General features: G+C 46.3%; 1 protein-coding gene across 3 annotated transcripts in view; it reads left to right on the top strand.

Moving 5' to 3' along the window:
* The window catches only part of GRAMD2B (GRAM domain containing 2B), a 112,776-nt gene that overhangs the window by 76,021 nt on the left and 11,392 nt on the right, over positions 1-25,363 (top strand). For all 3 annotated transcript variants that reach the window (XM_070412551.1, XM_070412550.1, XM_070412552.1), the window contains exons 2-8: positions 8,952-9,071; positions 12,100-12,211; positions 14,446-14,512; positions 15,455-15,558; positions 18,762-18,857; positions 21,873-21,944; positions 22,042-22,137. In XM_070412551.1, the coding sequence (XP_070268652.1) occupies positions 8,952-9,071; positions 12,100-12,211; positions 14,446-14,512; positions 15,455-15,558; positions 18,762-18,857; positions 21,873-21,944; positions 22,042-22,137 (667 nt within the window). The remainder of the gene's footprint in view (positions 1-8,951; positions 9,072-12,099; positions 12,212-14,445; positions 14,513-15,454; positions 15,559-18,761; positions 18,858-21,872; positions 21,945-22,041; positions 22,138-25,363) is intronic.

The raw sequence follows: 25,363 nt of genomic DNA on the forward strand, positions 1-25,363 counted from the left end.
TTTAACATAAGCTCGTTTGAGTTGGGTTCCTGTCCTCTCAGAATCCGAATCCTGACATTTAAACACTTTGGGGAGTTGAGTTGCCTTAGGCTTTGAAAGAAAAGCAATGACTTAGGAAAACAGAATCGGGAATAGATGTAGGGTGGGAATGAATCACGTGCTTGTCCACGGAGCAGTGACTTGTCCACTCGCATGAGCACAGTGGGGCTGTGTGTGACCAGGTTAAAGAGGTGCAGCGGGCCGGTTGGTGGCCTGCTCTAAGCCATTCGCCCAGCCCTGGTGTTCAGCTGAGCTTTAGGTATTGCTCTTTGCCATGGCCATATGCTTGGGCCTCAAGAGAAATAGTATCCAACCCGCAGACCCCTGCCCCTGCAAAATCAGATATTCTTTTTGTTGTTCTTTTGGGCTCTTTTGGTTTTTGATACAGTTTACCACCTGCTAACAATGTAAGTCTATTATACTGAGACTAGATTAGCAAACTCCCTCCCACATCTCCTCTTGTATTCCCCGTAACTGTTCATGGCAAGGCTGCCTTCTCCATCCCCCAGATAACCTTGGGGTTATCTTGGATGTTCCTCTCCATTGCTTGCTCTCTGTACTCCGGCTGGTGGTATCTCTGGGTCATCTCTCTAGTGCAGTCTCTGCTTCTTGCCATCAAATCTGTCCCCCTTATCTGCCTCCAGCCTCTTTCCCCCAACCCCTGCTGTTTTTGTACACAGATTCAAAGAAACACACATCTCATCCAGGCCCTCCCCTTCGCCCCGTGATGTATGTGTGGGCACTTAATATCCCATTATTCCATTCCTTCTGTTTAAAAGTCTTCTATTAATCCCTACTGTGAACCAAGTGAAGTATGAAAATAGCCCTCTTTCTTTAGGAATCAAACTTCACAAGAACCTAATTTCTGCTGCTTTCTGCTCCCTGGACTCCCGATGAAACCGAAGTGCTAGATTTCCTTGTGCGTGTGGCTCTTCCTTGTCTGCGTGCTTTACTTCTGCGTTTCCTTGTATTTTTCGTGCCCTTTTGGTATCTCCACACGTGCACATTGTATGCCCCCAGCTCCAATGTCAATCCTTCACAAGAAGCTTTGCACAAATACAGTGTTTCTTTGGGTAGAGAGGTGGCACAGATGACAAATGAAAAAATTTTCTGGCTCATAGTTTTTTCTTCATAATGGAAGGTTTTGATTTTTCCATCCACAGGAACTGTTTTTTGTTGTTGTTTTTTATTATTATTGAATAGGACAAATAGAAATGTAATGTACACGTCTGTATCTCAGTAGAAATACAGTTACAATCTTTTTTAAAGACATCTTGACCCACCTCCACACAAGCTCATGCTTGTTTCCTCCACAAAACTTCCCTGATTCTGCTCTTTACAAATAGAAGAGATTTCTGAATTCCCAAGACTCTTTATGGGAGATGCCCTTTACAACCTATATTGTGCTTTATTTATGCAATAAACCAATAACAGAGGCTAAGTCCCTTGAGAGCACAGCATCTGGCATTTATCTACACATGGTAGGAACTCAAACATTCAAAGATAGTAATTCTACCTGTTTTGGATCTACGCTGAATTTTACATCTTCTCTATGAGTATATTAATAAATGTTTTATAAATATTTATCAAAACAATATAGTACGTTAAAGTTTATAATGAACTCAGTCCCCTTTCCCATTCTCCATCTGGCTCCCAGTAGCTTTGTTTTAACTACCTGATTTTAGGTGTAGTGGTTATTTTATTATCTATAAAAATATATGCATCCTGCTCTTTCTTACTAATTTTAAACCTTATCTCCCAACTTCCTGTTTTGATGGAACATAAGATTCAACTCACGCTAGCTCCCTGCCTCCCTCTTCCCACTCCCAATTTTAAATAGGCATACCACTCTTTCCCATTTTCATTCGTTTATGTCTTAGAAAAATACATCAACCTAAATGTCTTGTTAAATCAATTTGACTCCAGACTTTCTAGGATTTTAGTAACCTCTGCCTTTCTTTCACTCTTTTCTGGCTCATGTTTTTTCTTTAATAATACCGTCTCCTTTTTTTTCTATTGAAAATTTCTATTCATTTGATATAGAAATGGCTGGCTTAAACATGTCTTCTTGTTCGCCCTCACTTTTTCTCTTTTTGTATTTCTGTATCTTGATGCTATCTTCCAAACCTTTGGTTAAATATATAGGTCTGATTGAGAAAAGAGGAGGGAGAGGGCCACGTGATTGTAAGCGGGGGGGGGGGGGGGGGGGGGGAGGGGGGGGGGGAGCGGGGGTAGAGCATTCCAGGCAGAGGGAACAGCCAGTGTCCAGGTTTTCTCGTGGGGAGTGGCGGAAAGAGGGGGATCAGAGGGATCAGGATGAGCAGACAGGGACGTCACAAAGTGCCTCATGGACTGTTAGGCTTTGGACTCAGAGATTGAGGGGTTAAGGAAGGTTTCCTTTTCCACAACATTGTAATCTGATGTATGAGCCCTGCCCGCTTTCTCTGAAGATATTAATTCAAAGGCTTGGTGGTGTTTTTCTTGTATTGAGTTTTCTCCTGTTCTCTCAAATCAGTTTCCTAAGAATTTTACCTTCTTGTTGATTTATCTTGGTCTTTTCTTTAAGACTTCAGAGTTTCTTCGAATATCTGGCAATGCTTTGTTGTCATTTCATAGTTAGAATAAATGAGGGACTAGAGCAGGCTTGGAGAAACATGGGTAGGGAGCTGGCACTTCGCCTGGAGACGCCCTCATTCAAAACAAGGATGAGAAGGATTTACTCTGGGGCTCCACCCTCTATACCAGGTACCCTGGTTTTCTGCACCTAAGTTGTGTTTTTAATGGACAGCCCTTCTGATATTTTCCCCCCAGGGGCTAAGTACCTGACCTGGCAAGAGTGGGTGAGGGAGTCAGAGATTTCTCACCAAACACCTTAAAGGTGATCAGCTGTTTCATCAATTTATAGCATCCTCCTCCTGTAGCCCCTCCTGGAATCTGACAGACAGATCACTTTTCCCTGTCCTGGGTGCCCCTGTTCTCAACTACAGCTTCCTCTGCTTTGCTGCAAGAGTTAAATTGGACTTTACTTTCTACTTTCCATTTCCCAGAAATTTCACTCTTCTGTTTACAGTTCCCCGCCAATGTTGTAGCAGGAGGGTTATTACTTCTTTTATAAATACTCAGACAGGAGGGGTAGGCATTGTGTTCCTGATCTCCTTCTCAAACTGGAAGCCTGTCCTGCTCCACTGTAGGTTTTGCTAAAGGATACAATGTTTTGGTATTCCTTTTTTTTCTATCTGCCATACACCTATCAAGGAAAACAAAAGTTAATTTGTCATTAACATTTTATTTTAACATTATACTGACCCCTAATATTTGCTTAACTTCTTCTAAATGCTAAAATTATTCTTTTAAAAAGTCAATTCTAGAATATGGCCAAGAATATTGCAGTTATGATAAGAATTGTTTTCCCTAAATGTTTTCATCAACAGCCCACTAGAAAAAATGGCAAAATGTATATAGAGGCTAATTTACAAACTGAAAATTTTTTAAAATCTTGAACATATAAAAATAGCACACTCAGTCTTATTCATAAGGAGAGAAATGCAAATGTCAAAACTATAACGGGATTTTTTTTAAAGTTTAGCACCTTGTTAGTAAGAATGTATAATCACTGTTATACAGAGTCTCTCTCTGGGAGAACATTTAGACGGGTCACAAACCCTCTACTGGGGGCAACTTAGTGATGACTATAAGATTTTAAAAGTATGTACTTCTTGATTTATTTAACTTTATTTTTATTGTTGACACTGTTACAGATGTCCCTCATTTTCCCCTCCTTTGTCCACTCCCACCCAGCCCCTGACGCCCCTTCCCTCTGGCCATCAACACACTGTTGTCTGTGTCCGTGGGCTATGCATATTTGCTCTTGGGCTAATCCTGTCATCTTCTTTCATCCTGTCCCCCCACCCCCCTCCCCTCTGGCAGCTGTCAGTGAGTTCCGTGTATCCGTGCCTCTGTTTCTATTTTGTTAGTCAGCTTGTTTTGTTCACTAGATTCCACAGGAGGTAAGGTGATACGGTGTTTGTCTTTCTCTGACTGGCTCATACAATTATGTACATTTTGACACAGTCCCATTTCCAGGAAATTGTCCTATGGAAAATTTCACACACATGATAAACACACAAGGACGTTTGTTGTGGTGGTGTTTATATTTGTAGCAAGACTGAAACCCACCTAAATGCCCATCAATAAGGAACTGGTTAGATTACGATCCACGCATTACAGTGAACTCCGTGCAGTCGTTAAGAAGAATGAGGAAACTGTGTGTGGTGTCAGGAAAAGCACCGAGACACAGTAAATTAAACACAAAACAAACAGAGAATAGCAGGCTCTCATTTGAGCTTAAAAATACACACACTCATGCACACAGACTCCCAGAAGGACACACAGGGGCTGGGACGGCAGTAGGTACCTCTGGAGAGAAACGGGGGCCCCATGAGACACGGGTAGAAGGGAGATTCGTTTCCATTTGTAACTTTTGAGTGGTGGACTTGTGCCTCTAGCACCGATTCAGAAATAAATGTGCAGGTAGATAACGAAGGAAAATGTATATTGTATCAGAATAGTGAGTGAAAGGCCCTTCTCCCTGCCTTAAAAATCGAGTTGGGAGATTCTGAGTTTACTTTGCAGGTGGGGAGGCTGAGGGGTTGGGGAGGCCCTGGTCTCCATCACACCCCCGAACCTGACGCACCCCGTTCTGCTTCCCTTTTTCGGTCCGTGTGACTGATGTCTCTGCATTGGGGCTGCTGCCCCGTGGTCCCCGGCACCTTCCTCTGCCCCTGGAGCCCGTCTCCTCGCTTCCCAAGTGTTGCCGCCCTGGCCTGCCTGCTGTGGAGCCACTAAGCAGGCAGCACCCGAAACCCAGGGTCTGCCCGGCCCCAGGCCTTGGCCCGTCCACGTCCACGTGCAGCCCTGTTTTCAGTGCAGGGTTTCGGCCACAGTGGCCTGTCGCAGACCTGGCCTGACTCACGGCGGTCCCCGGGCGACGAGCTTATCCCAGCGAGGTCCTCTGCGAGAACATATCCCACCTTCAAGTCACTTCTAAACCTTTGTTGGTCAAGACTGTGGTCTTGGGAAATGGTGATCAGGGATTTTAAAATGAGAATGGATGTAAAACTACCATCACCTGTCCTATCCTAAGGGAGTTCAGGGACATGTTTTATGCCTCAGCCTGGACTAACTTAACGTGAAGGTAGACTCACACACGGGTGTTTGCGGCTGTAATTAGAAAGGAGCACAGCCTCCCGGCTGAGCCTCAGGCAGGCCCTTGTTTTCAGGTTCTTGTGATGCAGCTTAGTCATCGCTGAGCCCGGTAGCTGCTTGTGTGACTTGCATGTGATGATGCCTGAATACAACGCGTTCTTGGCAGGAGGGGCGGCGGGGGGTTGATGTGTCCGGAGAACAGAGTCTCTCTCTGGGAGGAATGAGAGTGGACCCATATAAGAATTCTAATTCTGAATCTTCGTGAAATCCCAATCACGTTCTCATCCGATCCGTGAGGCCTGGGAATGGACAGGCGTTGGGCTGATGGGCGCTGTCTGACCTGTTGTGTGTTTAACAGGTTGTGTGACAGTGGGGGGCAGCGTCTCAGTGGAGCAAGCACTTCCCAGCGGGGAACACAAACGCGGTCCCCTGTTAGGGGTGTCAGGCTCGGTTGGTGTGAGCATGACTGTCTCACGGCTCTGAAATTCCTACTGAAAAGCTTTCAGGGCCCATATGGATGCTTGAGTGGGTTGGAGGTGGGAGAGGAAAGAACCCGCCATGGCCCAGGGGAAGGTGGGCCCTGTGCTCCAGCATCATTGGCTACTCCTCGGCTCCTTGTAGTTGTCACTCACTCCTCTCTCCCGCTTGTCCCGCTCCAAGCATCCTGCCCTGTCAGCAGGGACTTGTCCAAAAACATTGTTGAAAGAGGTCTTTTTTTTTTTTTTAAGCTCAGCTGTGTTAACTCTTTAGTTAGTGTCCCTGAAAGGGCCTTGCTTTGTTTTGTTTTTTTTTTAAAGCAAAACTGATTCCTTTATTTTCATGATTTAAATGAGACGCGTTATTTCATCTCCACCGCCCGCTTCCCTGGCAGTAACTTAGTTACTGAGAGGCGGTGAGGAAGCATTCCGCCCCCTCCCACACTCTGCTCCTCAGACAGGAGTCTCCACTGTTTGACTTCTGCATAGTTTCATCTGCTGCTGACAGGCCTCTGAGGGTCGGGGGTTTGCGGAATAATCTCTCCTGTTGGTAGGAATTAGCTTGCTTCAGTTTCCGTAGCATCTTTAAGTCAAACAAACAAACAAAAACTAAAATTGAATTGGTCCCTAGATGAACTTCGCTGACTCTTTGAGATGCTACAGAATGAATCCCACGTCGGTCAACACACATAAATGACCACCATGAGCAAAATGCTGAGCTCAGTGCAGTGGGGGGGGGGGGGGGGCGGGGGACGGAGGGGGAGGAGGAGGACAGAAGTTCCCTGCTTTTAAGGAGTTTATTTAGCCTCGTAGTTGGCTAAGCCATTTGAGAGGAAGAAGTTAACAAAACAAGGCACTGGTTAATTCGGGGCCTGGTGAGTGATCAAGCCGGCAGCAGTGGAGCCGAGACCACTGGGTTAGACGGTTCTGTGGAGCCAGTGCGCACCACCCCAGGGCCTTCAAGGACAGACCCAGCACTGGAGGCCAAGGGCAAGTGTAAGGAAAGGTGGGGTGGACACTGCCTAGAAAGAAGCCGGTTAACTTGAGCAGACCTGTGTGTTCTGTCCTTCAGAGGCACGGCTTGGTGGGTTGACAGGTGTGCACCGCACCTTCTCAGTGCTGAGCCGGGCCCTGAACCAGGACCATCACAGGGCGAAGCACTCAGGGCCCTGCCCCGCACACAGGTGCCTGCCCAGCTGGGGCCGGGAGAGGCGGGAACACAGCCAGCTTTGCTTCCTAGCACCTTGGTGCTGGGCTAAGCAAGGGGCACCTTATCTCTGCCAGGCTGTGTACCAGGGGGGCTCCATCCAAACAGAGAGGCCCCTCTTTATTGTGGGGGTGAGGTGGCTCTTGCTAAGGGCACACAGGTACTGCCCGGGACAACGGCGGCTCTGCCTCTGAGTCTTAATCTGGCCCGGCCTGAAATGCAGTAAATATTTGAATAACAGCTGAGATGGATTGTTGAAGTTCCACGCACACTGGTCGCCCTACTTCAGGAGGGACTCTCGTGTGGGTTTCTGCCTGATGCCGCTGAAGGAAGGGTGCTGTGTGTGCCTTGGGGGGAGAGGGGAAAGGCAGAGATAGGCTTGAAGGCCCCTTAGCAGTTCTAAAATGCTCTTAAACTTGATGCTAAATTTAGGTAAAGTCCTCTCTTTGAAACCAAAGCAGTGTTTTCCTATTACTATTTCAAGGCTCTCCACATCTCTCTGTCACATGATGCAGTTCGGTTATGGACTGAGGCCCTTTATAAGAGTTCTAAGTGCTTTGAAAAGGACTGACGAAGTAGAGGGCTGGGCCTTTGTCCCCGAATACGTATCTGTTTAGGAAAAGAGAAATCCTAACTACCAAATGGGAGCACCAGCCATCTGTGGGGATTATTCACGGATCCCTTGTCAGAGATACTTGGCCTTGATTTTGACACCACCATGGAATTTTCACGAGCGGTAAAATGTGGTAAATCAGCAACCACAAAGCTTAACCTACCCAGTAACACTTCCTGCCTGCATGTTCACTGGCAGGTGAAGATACCGAAGGGGTGCTAAGTTCGGATTAAAATGAGCTAAACTGTCATAGCACTGCGATGTTAATATGCCTTCCCTCACACTCGCTCAGCCACCATGGGGTTCTCACATTCTCAGTGTGGTCTGTGAGTTCTTTGCTGTGCAGGCTGACACCCAGGAAGGTCTGACCCATGAACAACACCTGTATTCTCCCTCCCCTGGTTCCTGCCTCTCCTCTTCCCACGCTGGGAGTGGTGTCTTCTGTTCCTGAGGCTGAGGGGCCACCCCCGTGTCCAGCACACTGATCGACCTCCATCCTCAGTGATTCGGTGTGCAGACCCTCTTGACTGACTTTCCTCTCTCTTCCCTCTTCACCAAGGTCAAACCTAGTCTTCCAAAAGCCTACTGATGGGATTATATACCACCAGTGTCCCAGACTCTGGGTCAGGATAAAAATCAGTCCGATTCCCAGCCCACCTGGAGTTCTTGCACTGAAGAGCTAATAAGGGGGCTAGATGGATAGATAGGTGGTTGAGGGGGTGGGGGAGTGGATGCATGGGAGGGAGACAGACAGAGACAGAGAGAGAACACACATGTACACCAAGACCTATCAGATGGACAGACCTGAGTTTGAATCCCAACTCAGACAAATGCTAGTTCTGCAAACTTGGGTAAGATAGTTACTATCTGAGAGCCTCAGATTCCACATCTGTCACATGGGGAAATTATCCCGCCTGGCCTGGGTGGGTGGTTGTGCGGACAGGTGAGAGACTGCCACTTGCCTAAGAGGTGCTTGCTTAAATAACAACAGCCCAAAGTGGGGCCCAGACAACAGAAGGTGATTAAGTGACACAAGCCGGGCAAACAAAGGGCCGCGGGGTTTCCCGGCAGGCAGGCGCACACCTGGCTGAGGGCTGGGAGTGCCTGTGCGCAGGGGCCCTCCCAGCCTCCAGGTGATCTGCACTCTGCGTGGCGAGGCAGGGCAGAGCAGGGCCCGGCGCAGACCTGGGAGGCAGCAAGTCCTCACAGAGTCCGCTGTTTACCTGCTGAAGCTCGCCGAGCGGGGTTGCAATGGAGGTTTGGAAAGGGCACAGCCGCCCCAGTTGACCTCAGCCTGTTGGTGGGGACGGAGGAGCATTCCACGCTCCAGAAGGCGAGGTGACTTCACCATTTTTTCCCGTCCACCCCCGCGCTGGATGTCTAAGGTGAAGCGATTTTCTCTCTTCTGCAGCTCAGAGGCCGAGAATGGTGTGGAGGAGAAAAAGAAGGTCTGCAGGTCGCCCACAGCCCAGTCTCCCACCCCGTCCAGCGAGGCCGAGTCCCCAGACCCGAAGAGAGTCATCTGCCTGCGGTGAGTCCTCACGCCCACTTGGTTCTTCTTGCTGCTGGGAGGAGCTGGCGATTCCAGCTCTATGGTGGTGGTTAAAAGAGTGCGTGAGGGTTGTCTGTAGGCCAACAACACCCCGAGAAAGAAGCGGGTGCTTTTCCTTGAGATCCTGGCACCTGGTGCTTGCCTTCCTTGCTCATGTCCTTCTGAGAGAAGCACTTTTCTCCTTCCCACCCAGCCTGCTGCGGAGTGTCTGGCCTTTCCTGAGAGCACTGGCTTTGCTACTGATGAAGCCGGGTGGCCCTCTTTCCGGACTAGGTTTATAAAGCACCTGGGAAGGCCCGCCCAGGCTGGAGTGTCTGCTTCGCCTCTGGGTGTGCACACCTGCTGTCTCACTCTCCAGCAGCCACGAAAAAGAGTGGAGGGGACCCCACCGGGGGTCCCAGGCCGGCTGTACAGGCTGGGACCACGGTTTGGTGGTGGGGCTGTGGGGGGACCTGCAGTTTTGAGATGTGGAGTTGCGGTCCCCATTCCTCTCAGAGGCACCAGTATGTGCTGTCTTTCCCATGAGAGGAAGAAGTAGGAACGAACGAGAGGCGTTTTAGCCCTGAAAAGAGAAGGTTAAACCAGTTGGCAAGTCTGAGTGAGGTGGCCCTGGATCTGTAGGAGTTGCGGAGTGACCGCCCTCCTCCTGCTGTTAGACCCGTCAGAGCGGCTACCTTTTGCATTTTTGGCCCCTGCTAGAGGACGAGTGAGTAACTCCTGCTTTCCCTTTCCTCCTGGCTGCCCAGCCCACCCCTTCTCTCCACCTCCATACTTCATGCAGGACCACGTGTAAGTCTTCGCTCTCCCCCAGATTTGCCTGTCACTGCCGGCCCTCGCGCCAGCTGTGCTGCGAGCCTGACCTCACCTCTCACTTTACCCCTGTTTGCTGTAGCCGTTTCCTGTCGGCGCATCCTGTGTCACTCGCCAGAGGAGCATGTTGTTTCTTGTGTCTCTCACCATGTGGACTGGCTGCGGCATGCTCCTTTAAAGCACCGCTGGTTTAACTCCAACCTCCCCAGGCTTCTGATGAGATCCATTCTCCTGGCCAGGGCGTGCTTGCTCAGCTGCACAGGGCGTGTGCTCCCCGGAGGTGCCGCCATCTCAGCGCTTGGTTTCAGGCTCGGCTCTCGCTGTCTGGAAATTCTTGGTTTTTTGCATCAGGGGCCCCGCAGTTTCATTTTGCACTGCTCCTGCTCATAGTCACTTGCGGGAAGTGAGAATAACAGGGTTGAGGAGACCAAAGCCATGCTGTGTAAATATGCACCCCTCCCCCACCGCCAGAGATGGGCGCTCTGTGTGCAGACAGGCCCCTTCTGCTCTTCCTCTTGACGCTGTCAAGGGCTCAGCTTGTCACCTGTGCTTCCCGTCCATGGTTCTTCAGAAGGTCTGACACTGCCTTGACCACTCCATTACTATTTGTTCATTTGGATCAGCAGAACTGGTAGGTTCAAATTAGTGGATAGTATAAATAATAGGTAACTTGGTATTTGAAAAAAAATCATTTTATTTTCAAGTACAGTACAAATGATTACTCGTAATTTTTTTAGGTAATCCCTAGAATTCTAAAGACATTTCTATCTGTGAATAGGCTCCGTGGCCAGTACCTGAATCCCGATCAATGTCCCTTGAATAGCTGAGAGGTATCTCACCTGTGGTTTGAGCATCACAGATTCAAACAGAGTCTGGAAGGGGCCTGGGACGTCACATAGTCCGCCTTTTCACAGCTGAGAAAGCCAGAGCCTGATGTCCCTCTGACCTCAGGCGTTTCTGTCCCTCGGCCACACCCATATGCCACTCAGATTGCTTTAAATTCTCCTTAAAGCGGCTTTGAACCAAAAATTTTAGCTGTGCCTCATTCCAAGGAATTGTGAAATCATGGATGTCATGGGCCATTTTTCCCCCAATAAACAAAAAGAAAATCTGCATCATCATATCACAAAACTTGTTCATATGTATATATACACAAACCTCTAAAAATCACACATGCACCCACTCTGAGATGACTGTGTTGAGCTGTGGGCTGAAGCCATGTGCAGTCACACGTCTACTGAATGGAGAGCCTTGACTAGAACTGCCTTAGGAAAGAATCCTGGACTTGACTTCCAAACATATTGTTCTTTTGTATCCCGATTTCACTCCGACTGTTTTCCCACTCTGGGATGTTTTGTCTCTTTTCCTCACACCCAAATCCTGCTCATCCTACTAGGCCCCATGCATTAAACCCACATTGTTCTATTGGTCTCCTCTTCTCTTTCCTCCTGCTAGACTAATTGTCTCTCTACCTCTTCCTAACGCCTGTGATATTATTGTTTTGGTGCTAAATCGTGTACTGCCCTTCTAAGAAGTTTTGTTTTTAACCTATTTTCATTTTCTATTGAGGTATAATTGACATATAACATTATATTAGTTTCGGGTGTACCACATGATTCAATATTTGTAAACATTGTAAAATGCTCGCCGCAGTAAGTCTAGTTGGTATCTATCCTCATCATGCATAGCTACACATTTTTTTCTTGCGATGAGGACTTAGATGTTTGATTGTGCACAGGCTCCTTAAGGATAAAGACTGTCTTGTGTGTCCCAGGCATTTCACACGATGCCCCACTTAATGAACACCTGTTAAATATTAATAGATTTCTGACATAAAAATGTTTTTGATTGAACTATAGCTGCAATTTTGTTTAATGATCTGCCTCCCATACTCTTTATACTGATTAAAATACTTTTGAGGTGATATAATTATTTTCGCAACTGGATGGTTATATTTCTCTTCTACAAATGGCCATGTCTTCAGTCTGAGATTCCAATCTGCTGAAGCCATCCCAGCCCTAGAGCATCGGCTCTGTAAACCCCCGAGAGGGTGACACGTGGTTGCTGGCATCCAGAAGGGCAAGGCGAGCGGCAGGTCTTCTTGTGAGATGGGATAATAATCAAGATGTATTACAATGAGATGAATGAGCAGCATAAAAAATTCATCCTATAGTCTCCCTGGGTTTTCTTTCCTCAGGTCAAAATCCAGTTTCGATGGTGTCTCTTTAGTGAGTGATAAGAACGACTGCAAAACAGAAAGCAAAAATGACTCTAAGATTGAGAGGAAAAAGTCTTCGTCTTCCAGCCAGGTACGCGGGCGTGGGACATGTGTTATCTCCAGGGCGACAGAGCGTGTCGCCAATGGGAAGAAGGAGCCCACGCGGGCAGCTTCCCGCTGGGCAGGACTACATGGGCATTGGTTGTAGAGGATCTAGGAGAAAGGGCGGACCACAGATCCTTCCATCGATTTTTCATCACGATCATAATTTACAGCTGACCTTTCAACACGTATTGAGTGGGACTGAGCCCCAGACTGTGCCCCTAACTCTGACAGGTGCCCACAGGCACCCCCAGCAGGGATCGGCACCGAGTCCCATGCTTGTCTCATAATTGGCCAAGACTGGGAGAGGTGTGACATCCTTGCATTGAAATGAAGGAGTATGGGGACAGAGGCCACCCAGCTGCACACAGAGGAAGACGTGCGGACAGGGGCATTACTTGCTTCTGCTCTAAAATACTAGTATATCGAGGCATCGAAGCATCGAGGCCCAGTTCTGCGCCGTAGCGTGTGACGGACTTAGTGGGCCAACAGTGGGGTTTTTTTGATAATTCATCCCTAAATACTTGAATATGTGTCTCCTAAGAACTATTACAAAACACTGTTGGCACACCCAAGAAATTTAACTAAATAGTAAGCGCAGAAAATATATTATTAATGTGAAATCCATTTTTTTTCAAATGTCCACAATCATCCCAGTAGTGAACACCTTTTATAAAGGCTTTTCTGTTTCCCCTCTCAAACATCCGCTCAAGAGCCAGGTATTGCTCTTCATTTCTATCAGTCCCACTACCCTTTTTTTAAAACCTCTTATAACAATGATATGTTTGAAGAGTCCATGGCCCGGGATATTTTTAAATCAAGTGGTGCTCACTGTAACCACTAAAAACAAAATCTCAGTAAAGCCCCCTTGCACACCTGGTAACTTCCTGGATGCAGGTGTACTCCTAGGAGGCGGCGTGAGGTAACCAACTATATGAGGTGTTTATCTATAAAATAGTAACTTGTGGGGGCCGTCCGTCATCTGCACGGCCTGTCTGAATCTCTTCTTGACAGCAGTACTAGGGCCACTTTCGCCATTGGGATCACACCTGGTTTGGATAATAGGACATCAAGGATCTGTTTTGCTCCTAAGAGTTTTCCATCGAAAGCATCTGTCAGGCAGAGGGGTGCTTGGAAGGAGGACACAGCTCTACGTCTGAGAGCTGTGGTTCCAGGTAACCCCGTGTCTCTGAGGCACAGTGTCCTGACCCAGGCAGTGGCGATCCTGGGGTGGTTTGTGAAAGCATTTTGCCAAGTGTGAAATTTGGTCTGTACATTGTTGTCAGAGTTGTAGAAATAGATGCCTTGAAAATGAAGAGGTTTTCAACATTTCAGACTCTTGGGCCTTCTACCTCCCTTGACAGAAACCCTACCGGTCTTGACGGTCATCTCCCTGGGACACTGGCTAAGGAACCGCCTTCACAGTAACAGTGTTAGTGACAATCCCAGGTAGTAGGTCCTTAGCCGTTTTGTCCCATTTGAGCCTTAGGGCATCCCATGGAGGCAAGTCGTTTTTTTGTTGTTGTTGTTGTGGGTTTTTTTAAATATATTTTATTGATTTTTTACAGAGAGGAAGGGAGAGGGATAGAGAGTTAGAAACATCGACGAGAGAGAAACACACTCCCTACTGGGGATGTGCCCGCAACCAAGGCACATGCCCTTGACCGGAATCGAACCTGGGACCCCGGAGTCCACAGACTGACGCTCTATCCACTGAGCCAAACCGGTTAGGGCGGCAAGTCGTTTTTGACCTCTGGCACAGAAGAGGAAGCTGAGGCCCAGAGAGGCTAAGTGACTAGACCACAATCACATACCAAAGAAGAAGTGTGGCCAAAACTTGAACTCAGGTCGATGTGACTACAGAGTTTTTAATAGACTACTCACCTGTAGCCCTAGTGCCCTGGTGAGATTCCTTAGCATCCCTCTCATTTCTTACATGCGACATCCTTATCCAGCATCTAAGGAAGGCCAACCACCCACTGCATCATGGTTATACTGTACATGCAACCAGCAGGGCACTGATCTTGTTGGCAGAGGAACCCTTCGTGCCCTGCCTTCCACTGAAGGGTTGTGTTGGAGACTGTAAGATCAGAGGGATGGAATTCATGAAGATGCTGAAGTAAGGGAGGGAACGTGTATTGTGTCATTTAAATTGGAGTTAAAATGTGTGATGTTCCACAAAAAACTGAGAGCGGCCATGTCTCTGTTTTGTTCCCACTGTAGTACAAGGCAAATTTGCACTTCCACAAGCTGTTTCTTGATGTCCCGACTGAAGAACCACTGAGGCAAAGTAAGTTCTGACCCCTTTGGCTTTTTAAGCTCCATAGTTGAAAAGATGCTCATTGGTTTAGGGGAGGAAGAGGGCTGGGGACTGAATCACCGGGGGTGGTTTCTGAAAGTCACGAGGCAGCCGCAACGCCAGCTTCATTCAGCTCTCACCGAGGCTCTTGAAAGACGTGTAGAATGGGAACCTGAGTCTCCCTACTTGATATGGAGCCGATCCAAAATGATTCCTGAATGAGGTCCTCGCCTTCCATACCTACTGCTGAAATGCATTGTGTTTGAATTGTTCTGAGATTTAGGATAACAAGCCTGGAGCAAGACAGGCCACTAAAGGAAGGCTAAAAAGACACACAGATCTGGGTGGACAGACATGTGCTGACAGCTGCATTGTGCAGGGCGCAATGATCACACCTAAACACCCTGCCCAGCGTGCCAGCTAAGCACCTGCTCGCTGCTGGCGTTCACCAGGGCCCAGGGCTCCATTCCAACCCCTCCGTGTACAGTGCTAGGACGAGATGCTGGTTCCAGCCATGATCCCCAAGCAGGAAGGCGTGGGTCACATGCTGTACCGGCAGTTGGACCATCTATTTCAAAGGGCATCACTAGTGACAGTCCCAGGGAAAGAGGGCAGGAGTGCTAAGGTTAGCACAAAGGGACACACCTTCCTACACAGAGGAGATTCCTGAAACACCATTCCTGAACCTCATTGGCAGTGATAGACCTGCCTTTCTGGTTTGATTTTCATGCTAAAATGTGTAAAACTTTGAATGAAAAAAACAAACCCTCGTCTCTACACTTTTACTCCAGTGAGGATGACTGAAAGGGGATGACAGATGTTACAAGCATGGGAGTGGGTTGTCTCTGCCCATCCCTGAGTCACCAGCATCTGTACAGAATTCTCGTTCTGAATGTAAATTCCAAGTGATGTAATACGTGTTTATTTTCTCAGGCTTTACCTGTGCTCTGCAGAAAGAAATTTTATACCAAGGGAAGCTCTTTGTGTCAGAAAACTGGATTTGCTTTTATTCCAAGGTCTTTGGAAAAGACACTAAGGTTTGTATCATTTTTCAGGAAGGAAGCTAACCCTGTGGATAATAATTGCTTTCAGTGTAGCAATATTTGTCAGTATTGTGTCATTATTATACCCTTAATGGTGGTTCCAAGAGGGACAGGTTCTGAGTGACAGGTTCTTAATGTGACACCTCCCTCTCTCCCACAGTCCTGCCCTCAATCCTTCTTACCCGGCGGTGTCACCAGAGAACGCGTTATTCCTATGAAAAGTGTTCCACCATCAGTTTTAAGGATGTACATTAAACTAAAACAATTTGTTAAAAGAAATCCTGATTTTGTTCTGTATTCATACCAGTTAACCATCTAGAAAAAGCTGCTTACAGAGTTCACTGTGTACTACTGCCAGCCCAGAAGGAGCAGGAACTGTAGCATTATGACGGAGTCTGAGAGTCATATACCCACAATCCCCAGTGGGTGCTGACTGACACCTTGGCATCCCCATTAAGTACAGAGCTGGGGAAACAGATGCCCGTGACACACTGAGCCGCTAAGGAGAACAGCCTGAAGGAGTTGGCGGCTTCCCAAGCCACCACCTTCTAAAACAAGGCCCTTGGGACTGTGGCATCAGAAGGGAAGAGAATGCCATGCCACTGACATGCTTGCCCTTTGAGCTGTGCTGTCACATCCAGGCCACCCCAATAAGGAGTCAGAGGCACGCCGTGTTGGGTGTGTGTGACCGCAGCGAGGTTTCAAGCATTCTGATTTGTGATTATGAGTAAGCAGCTTTTCTATTCATGAAGTAGCTATTTAAAAATTCTCTTTAAGTGGTAGGTATGTTTTATTTAAGTATTCTCCCTACAGCCACGGTCAGTCTTCTAGCTAACGACCACGTAACCAATAAAATGGAAATTCTTTATTTTGTTGGTGTTGAGTCAGCAAACTAGCATGCTATTTTTAGGTCGAATGTTATTTTTATATTGTTCCTTTACTATATAGAGTTGTTTTAGATGCACAGTTATTATCTGAATCATTATAATGCAAAGTGATATTAAGCAGTATTCCACCCTATTTCTAAGATTTCTGGATTCTAAGACCTCGTTCATGGAGTGGGGACGGGGGTGGGGGGTTGAGCGCCATCCAGTTCGAGGTGGTAAAGATGCTGTCAGGAGTTCAGGGAGAGCCAGCAACTCACCGAAGCAGCAGGGTGTGAAGACATTAGTGAGGAAAGTCTTAGTCTTCCTTTGTTAGGGACAGGGGAATTCGCAAAGCCAGCATGTGCAGTTTCACACGCATACGATTCTGCCAATGGTTTCAAAATCCTACTGCCATCTACGAGAAAACTGACCCAAAAAAGGTAAAAGGAGTGACCCTGTGTTTAAAGGCTTGCCACGCCGGGGTTGCTTTTGCATGGGCTATATCTAAGAGACAGGAGATTGGAAACGAGCAGAGTGGGGACACAGGACCGGGACAGGGACGTGTACATTTCTTCCCCTGGAAGGATGGCTCAAGGGGCCTCAGCTCCGTGGCGGAATTTCCTCCCTGCCAGCAGGCCTGGGCCCACCACCATCCAATGTGAACTCCAGGCAACCACGATTTTCTCTAGGAAGAGGACTTTTCTAAACACCCTACCCTGGAAAAAAAGATTAATAAAGTGTAGTGTTAATTTAATCAGGGCCTTTTAGCCCACTGGTATTTTCAGATGCTTGTAAAATTAAATGTGTGCATCACATTCCACCTAGGCTCACACTAAAGGTTATTATTTCCACTTTACCTCTCACATGTGATCTAGTTATCATTTTATACTCATGAAGCAACTGATTGAAAACTCCTTCTTCAGGGGGTTCCGTGCCTTAGATTACGAAAAGAAATCCTAAGTTACAGCCCCTCAACACTGCTCAGAAACAAATTAGACGCATTTTTACATCGCCATCTGTCTGAGTAGATCTTGACATCTTTTTTTTAAAGTCATCTCAACCTACAACCGGAGGGACAGTAGAACAATTCCACCTAAGTGTGAATGCAAATAGTCACCATAAAAAGCGTGGTTTTTTCCTTCCTTTAAATTGCCAGTATTAACTGAAGGACCTCCTTTTCCCCACTGACCTCGATCTCTTTCAGAATATATAAAGCATTTTTGCAAAATATATGTTCAAGTGAGTGGGTGCACCTACAGAGAGATTCAGGTCGTATTCTTTTTACCACCGGTGTGTGTGTGACTGTTTTCAGAGATCAAAGTGATGTGATCCCTGAAAACCAAACTGGGTTGAAGGGATGCAGCTATAACATAAAAGTATCAGGAGCATCGACTATTCTTTGTGGCATCTGATACATTCTTGTAGTATATTGTACGGAAAAAGAACTACACTTAGGGTAAGATTTGTTCAGATTCTGTCTTTGTAACTTACTATATTTATGACCTTAAGCAAGTCATATGCCTTGCAACACAAATGTCCTTATCTCTTAGAATATCTACTTTACAGGAAGGTCATAACTACAGAAGGTCTCATCTGTAAATAGGTATTAATAGTAACTGCTACAGTTGTCATTGTTATTCTTTATTGTTTGAACCAGAAAAGAAATTAGAGTTCTTCTACTTCACCCATCCTCTTTACATGAGGCAAATGAGGAAATGAAGGACAGTGTCATTGAGTGCTAGGCATTTTCCATACATTATCTCATTTAATCCACAGAACATCCTGGGAAGTAGATAAAACTAACCCCATTTTACAGATCAGGAAACTGAGGCCTAGAAAGGATAACTCATCAGGTAGAGGAGGTCATCTAGACAGTAACAGAACCGAGCTGAGAATTCAAGTTCCAGACTTTCTGTCCAGTAATGGTTCTGTTACACCAGTGCTTTTCAACATTTTACCCACCCACATGTGCCTGAGACAGGAGAGTGGGGTATGGGAGATTAGCCTGCAAAAGCAACCTTCTTTAGAGCCTGGGGCTTATCTTTAGCATGCATGTAAATTTTGCATTCTAGTCCCAAGTCTAAAGATAAAGGTTTCCCAGGAAGCTGTTCAGCGGGACTGATGATGCCGATTTATTCCCTGGCTTTGCATTAACCACAGCTTAAGTTGCTCAGGGACACACCCAGGCCACTCTTTAAGATGGGCTTTCCATGGATCCCAGAGAGCCTGCTGCTGGTTTGTTATCGGTTTGGTTTTTCCTTTAACAGGAAAACTTGAAGTGTTGTTCTGTGAGGTCTTAACCAGTGTGCTAATGCAGTGCTTCTGTTTCAGATCTCTATTCCGGCTTTCTCTGTAACCCTGATAAAGAAAACCAAAACTGCCCTTCTGGTGCCAAATGCCCTGATTATAGCGACGGTCACAGACAAGGTGAGTATGCCCCAGAGCAGGGCACCTTGCTCCATCCTGCTCTGCTCTCCCTTCCCTCCTGCCGAGACCAAGACCCTGGACCATAAATATCATTATCTCCCACAGGGAATCACCAAGTATATGTAAGACTGATCTGTAAAATCCTAGCCTGTAGTGTTGTTTCCCCTCACAAGTTGATTTCTTCTAATATCATTGTTGCCAATTTTTAATTTCCCGCTGACTTATTTATATTTGCTTGACCGAGGCCAAAAAATAAAATTTGTTCCCAACTTCCCTTTCCCTAACATCTGCTAGGTCAGGCTAAGTTGATGTTCAGTGTCTTTAACATGATTTAAAACAACAACCATCCCCACCCTGTTGACAGGGTGGGGCGGGTGACACTGAGGAGTCCCTGCAGTGGGGGTGGCCAGGCACCCCATAACCTCAGATGGGACCTCTCCAAAGGCATCCCAAATACCTAAAACGTGCGCTTGTTATGCGCACCCTAATTCAGACCAGTTCCCCTCTTGGCTTCCAGGTTGCCTTACCTATGCCACTTTTTTTTATTAAATACTAGAGGCCCGGTGCACGACATTCGTGCACTTGAGGGTTAGGGGGTCCCTCATCCCGGCCTGCGCCCTCCCGACCCCTTAGGGAGCAGGCCTAAGCTGGCAGGTGGACATCCCCCAAGCTTCCCCCGAGAGGCTCCCGCCAGCACTGCTGCACTCCTCAGCCGAGAGCCCAGCTTCTAGCTGAGTGGCACTCCCCCTGTGGGAGCACACTGACCACCAGGAGGCAGCTCCTGCATTGAGCATCTGACCCCTGGTGGTCAGTGCACGTCATAGCGACCTGTCATTCTGCCATTTGCTCTATTTGCATATTAGCCTTTTATTATATAGGATACTTTTATTGATTTCAGAAATGAAGTGAGAGGGAGAGAGAGATAGAAACACCAATGAGACAGAATCATTGATTGGCTGCCCCCTGCACATCCCTTACTGGGTCTCAAGTCCGCCAGGTGCTTCCCGTTTCATAGGTCAATGCTCAACCACTGAGCCACACGGGCTGAGGTCTATCCCACTTCTGTACGGGAATTCTCAAGCTGTTGTTGACTGTTGTGATGCCACAGTCATGTGCAACCAGAAATATTTTCACTGAGAGATGTTTATTTCAGCTTGGGTAGAGAGAGGGAGTGGAATATTTTGGTTACCCATATTTCACTTGAAATTATTTTTTAATATTTTGCCTACTATTTCTATGAAAGCACAAAAGCCACATTCCATTTGTAACCATACTGGATAGTTGAAGAGGGAAAGATGAGCTAGAAAATATGTTAATACCTATTTTTGAAAAAAATACTTAGATAAACTAATGGCTAATAAGCATCAAGTACTTCTTGCCAGGCATATGCTAAATACTTTCCTTATGTTTTCCCATTTATTCTACCCTACCACCCTTTCGGGGGTAGATATTGTTAAGAAAACTGAAGCTAAGAGGACCTAAGTAAGCAATTTGCCCAATGTCACCTATTCCGTGTCAGAGCCAAAATTTGCAAATGGGTCTGTATAATGCCAGAACCTATAATGTTAACTACTTTGGGATATAACACTGTATTATATTATACTAGAGGCCCGGTGCACGGATTCGTGCACATGAAAGGAAATTAATTAGAAGGTGAATGGTGGGGCAGGACTGGGTGAGACAGGCTAGACATGCCCTGGAGCCAACCTCCCATTGTCCCTCCCCGGCTGGCCACACCTGGAGCAGCACTGGGGCTCAAAGGGCATCTGCAGAGTGAGCGGGGTCCCTTCGGCAGGTGGGGTCCCTCAGCCTGGCCTGCGGGGATCGGGCCAAAACTGGCAGTCTGACATCCCCCAGAGGTCCCAGAGTGCAAGAGGGCACTCTGTAAAGTTGCTGTCTCTCAGCAGCTCCTGCGTTGAGCATCTGCCCCCTGGTGGTCAGTGCGCATCGTACCTACTGGCCAGTTAGCCAGTTGCTTAGGCTTTTATATATATAGATCATATTGGAAATTGTATCAGTTTCTTTAATGGGTGAATTGAATAAGAGGGGTAATCACAAAATTTGGAAAGTGAGCCTGGAAAGAATCTATGGCTCAAATACATGAAGAAAGAATGAGTTTTAATATTTTTCTCAACATACTGTTTAGGGTAAAATCATTTTTCCTTATGTCATTGGTCTCCAAATTACTTGTCTGGCTCTGATTTTACTTCTTTCCCATAACTCACTTATAAGCACCCTCTGCAGAAATCTCCATATTTGTACAAGAAAGGATCTGGAAGTGGCTTGAAAAAGAAAGAGCCTATTAGAGCCCCTGGGAAATTTTCAGTGGGAAGCGAGGTCAGCTCAGAAAAAGCAGACCCTCAGGAATTGCTAGATGCCTAAACAAGCAAATAAAAAAACAACAAAAAAGGAGGTGGAGAGGGTCTAGTACAGTGGTCGGCAAACTGCGGCTTAGCAAACCGCGGCTCAGGAGCCACATGCGGCTCTTTGGCCCCTTCAGTGTGGCTCTTCCACAAAATACCAGCTCTTCCACAAAATACCGACTTCTGCGCATGGGCCACGAAGTTTCAATTGCACTGTACATGCGCGCCCGCACGTGGTATTTTGTGGAAGAGCCACACTGAAGGGGCCAAAGAGCCGCGTGTGGCTCGCAAGCCGTGGTTTGCCAACCACGGGTCTAGTAAATATCACTAGCCTTTTCTTAATGCCCAGGTCTTTTCCTACTGGTGCTGATTTGGGGCGCCTTTCTCAGGGTATTGGAGCCTTCATTTTTCTGTTTGTCCATTACTTCAATTGAGTTTGAGGGTTTTGTTGCTATCGTTGGGGAGTATATTTCCTTTAGTGCGGGAGTGGAATAAGAACTGAATGTGTGGGTGAGCAGGATGAGGATATGGACCAGAGAATGGTCTGTATCATTTAAAGTGAAAAAAAAGATATACAAAGAAATGTTTGAACTCTGAATACACCCTTCTCATCAGGCAGTGTCTGTTATTAATTACTCTGTTTTGTTTTCAGTACATATTTGTCTCCCTCCTCTCCAGAGATTCTACTTATAAACTGCTCAAATCCGTGTGTGGACACTTAGATGTGAGTACATTGCCGAGCCCCAGTGACTTGTCTGTCTTCCGTACTTCTTACAGCTCCATAGTTAACCTGGTGTTTCATTTTGTTTCAATCATTGCAGAATACAAGTGTTGGTAACAGTCCCAACCCGTCTTCTCTTGAAAACAGTTTCCGGGCAGACCGCTTCCGGGCAGACCGCCCTTCATCTCTGCCTCTGGTGAGTTGCCTACATAATGTCTAAATGCAAAAGAAAGGGAATATGTGATGCAACTACCCGTCTCCTTCCGCCATGACCAGGGTGCAGGAGGAACTTAGGGCCGTAATAGTTGAGACAAGACGAAGAAACAGGGCATTTGTGTCCTGAAGAAGAGGATGACCATGGGGGTCATAAACTTTTTTCAAGGAATTGAAGGGTTGTCCTGCAAAGGAAAAGAAACCTGGTAGTGGGCTGCCTTGGGATGACTGGTCACCAGAGATATTCATAAAGTCTTGCTGCATTTGCTTGTCAGTGTTACTTTAAAAGGATTCACCAATCTATTTGGGGGGTGGGCGGGGCATGATTCATCCCACAATCAGTTGGATGGCTTCTGTGTTGAAGGTTCCGTGCTAGGACATGCTTTACGGACATCAGGAAAAATCTAGCCTAGTTCTTGCCTTCAAAGACTTGACAGCCAGCTTAATGGAGAAGATGAGCAATACCTAGAAATAACTAAAAAAATTAAGCTATAGCCCTAGCTGGTTTGGCTCAGTGGATAGAGCATAGGCCTGTGGACTGAAGGGTCCCGGGTTCGATTCTGGTCAAGGGCACATGCTCCAGTTGTGGGTTTGATCCCCAGTTGGGGGTATGCAGGAGGCAACCGATCAATGATACCCTCTCATCATTGATGTTTCTCTCCCTTCCTCTCTGAAATCAATCAATCAGTCATATATATATATATATATATATATATATATATATATATATATATAAAGCTATAATGCCCAAGTGAAAGGTAGAGATTATTTAGTTCCTTTAGACCAGTGGTCGGCAAACTGCGGCTCCTGAGCCACATGCGGCTCTTTGGCCCCTTGAGTGTGGCTCTTCCTAAGCCTTAGGAGTACCCTAATTAATAACAATGTACCTACCTATATAGTTTAAGTTTAAAAAATTTGGCTCTCAAAAGAAATTTCAATCATTGTACTGTTGATATTTGGCTCTGTTGACTAATGAGTTTGCCGACCACTGCTTTAGACTTTGTTGACTGCCAAGTAAATCTCCTGTGGGGAATAAGTCCCCCCATTTGTACACGATGTAGACCTGTGATGGTGTAAGCTGGCCCAGGAGAGTCCTAGCCATATGATTCAATTGATTATTCCCAAATTGATTATTGTTAAATGTTGAAATACCTTTGGTGAAGTGGTATGAGCCCATGGTTTCAAGATCTACAAATCTTGTTTTTTGAGAGCTATTCAGAAAGTAGTAAGATTGAAAATATATCCACACAAAAACTTGAACAAGAATGATCATAGCTATCTATATATATAAAAGCCTAAGCGACCATCCAACCATTCGTCCGTTTGCCTGGTAGCTATGATGCGCAATGACCACCAGGGGGCAGATGCTCCGACCAGTAGAGGAGGGAGCCTGATTCCTCGTGGAATCAGCCGTGGGTTAGGTCACTGCTGGGGCACTGTTGGCCCCAAATCTGCTTCACCCGCATCCCAGACCCAGAGAGGAGGGAGCCCGATTCCGGGTGTGTCACCTGAGAACCACCCTCTCGCAATCCGGGACCCTTCAGGGGATGTCAGAGAGCCTGTTTCGGCCCAATCCCCGCAGGCCAGATTGAGGGACCCCACCAGTGCACGAATCCGTCACCAGACCTCTAGTTATTCATAATAGCAAAAAAGTGGAAACAAACTTAATGCCCACTGATTGATGAATGGATAAACAAAAAGTAATCTATCCACACAATGGAATATTCTTTTCCTAAAAAGTAATGATGAATTACTGTTACACACTACAACGTGGATGATTCTTGAAAACATGCCAGGTGAAAAAAGTCAGACACAAAAGGCCACAATATTGTATGATTCCATTTTTACAAAATGTTCCAAATAGGCAAATCCATATGGATGGAAACTAGATCAGCGCCTGCCAAGGAATGAGGGAGAGGGAAAAGTTAGGAGTGACTGGGAATGGGTAAAGGTTTCTTTTTGGCAGGGTGATAGAAATGTTCTGAAATACGATAGTGGTGATGGTTGCACAACATTGTGAATTTTCTAAAAAAGACTAAATAGTACACTTAAAATGGTGAATTTTATGTTGTGAATTTTTAACTCAATTAAAAAAAAAAACTTCTATAAAACCTTTTAAAAATAGTATAAAATAGAATTAAATGCATATGACTTAGAATCCAACAAGTCTGGTTTGAAATCTGGTTCCACGCTGCTGAGCTATGCCCTCGGACAGGCTCTGTAACAGCTCTCCTCAGTTCCCTCATCTAGCACAATGCCAACCCCACAAAGTGGCTGTGAAGGTTAAGTGCAATCCTCTGTGTAAGGAGCTTTGCCTACTGCCTCATTCATACATGACAGGCATTCAATACATAATCATTACGTTGAAAAGACTTGAATTTTTTCCATTTTTGTTCCCTATAAAAATCTTACATGACATTGAAATGACCCAAAGACAGCTAATTGAAGGTGGAAGGTTGGCAACTTGCTTACAAGACGAGTCTCTTCTTCATTTGACAGCTGACTAAACTGTAGAGTGCTCAGCCCACGGAGCCTTCCCAGTGTGTTTCAGTGACAGCCTGGTCTCTGGTTCCGAAGCACGTGGGGGGAATGGCTGGGACTCCACGTTTCCCCTACTTCTCACTCCCTTATCACGCTTCTGTAATTTACATGTAATATTGCTGACTCTGTTTTGATTTAGTGAAGGGAAGAAAAAAAAGCTGAAGTTTTCCTTTCAGGGTCTAATTTGTTAAAGCCATTTGCCCTTGCCTGTTTCCAATACCTTTTTTTTTTCCCTTTTATTGTCTAAAGTTTTACATATGTCTCCTTTTTCCCCAATTGACCCCACTCCCCCCCACCCCACCCCCCACCACCACCCCCCCCACCACCCCCCCTCCCCCGCCAGCCATTCCCACCCTGGGCAAGCCCTCAGTGTCTGTGTCCATTGGTTATGCTAATATGCATGCATACAGTCCTTTGGTTGCTCTCTAACCCCCCCCTCCCCTTCCATTTGTCTCTAGATCAATCTATTCTTGTTCATCAAATTATGTTGATCATTATCCAACACCTTTTTAAAAAAAACTATAATTGAAGAATACCTTTCTCTGTATCTGCATATTCAAACATGCATTTAGATCTTTCTGTCTACATTTTTCTTTTATATACGTCTGTTTCAGTCCCTTTCTCATCATAAAGTGCTAAGTGCGGCTTCTGCAGCTTTTCAGTCATCA

Source organism: Myotis yumanensis, unplaced genomic scaffold (assembly GCF_028538775.1).
Source record: "Myotis yumanensis isolate MYYU_CA2020_CCGP unplaced genomic scaffold, mMyoYum1.0.hap1 SCAF_4, whole genome shotgun sequence".
In the NCBI taxonomy this organism is placed as follows: Eukaryota; Metazoa; Chordata; class Mammalia; order Chiroptera; family Vespertilionidae; genus Myotis; species Myotis yumanensis.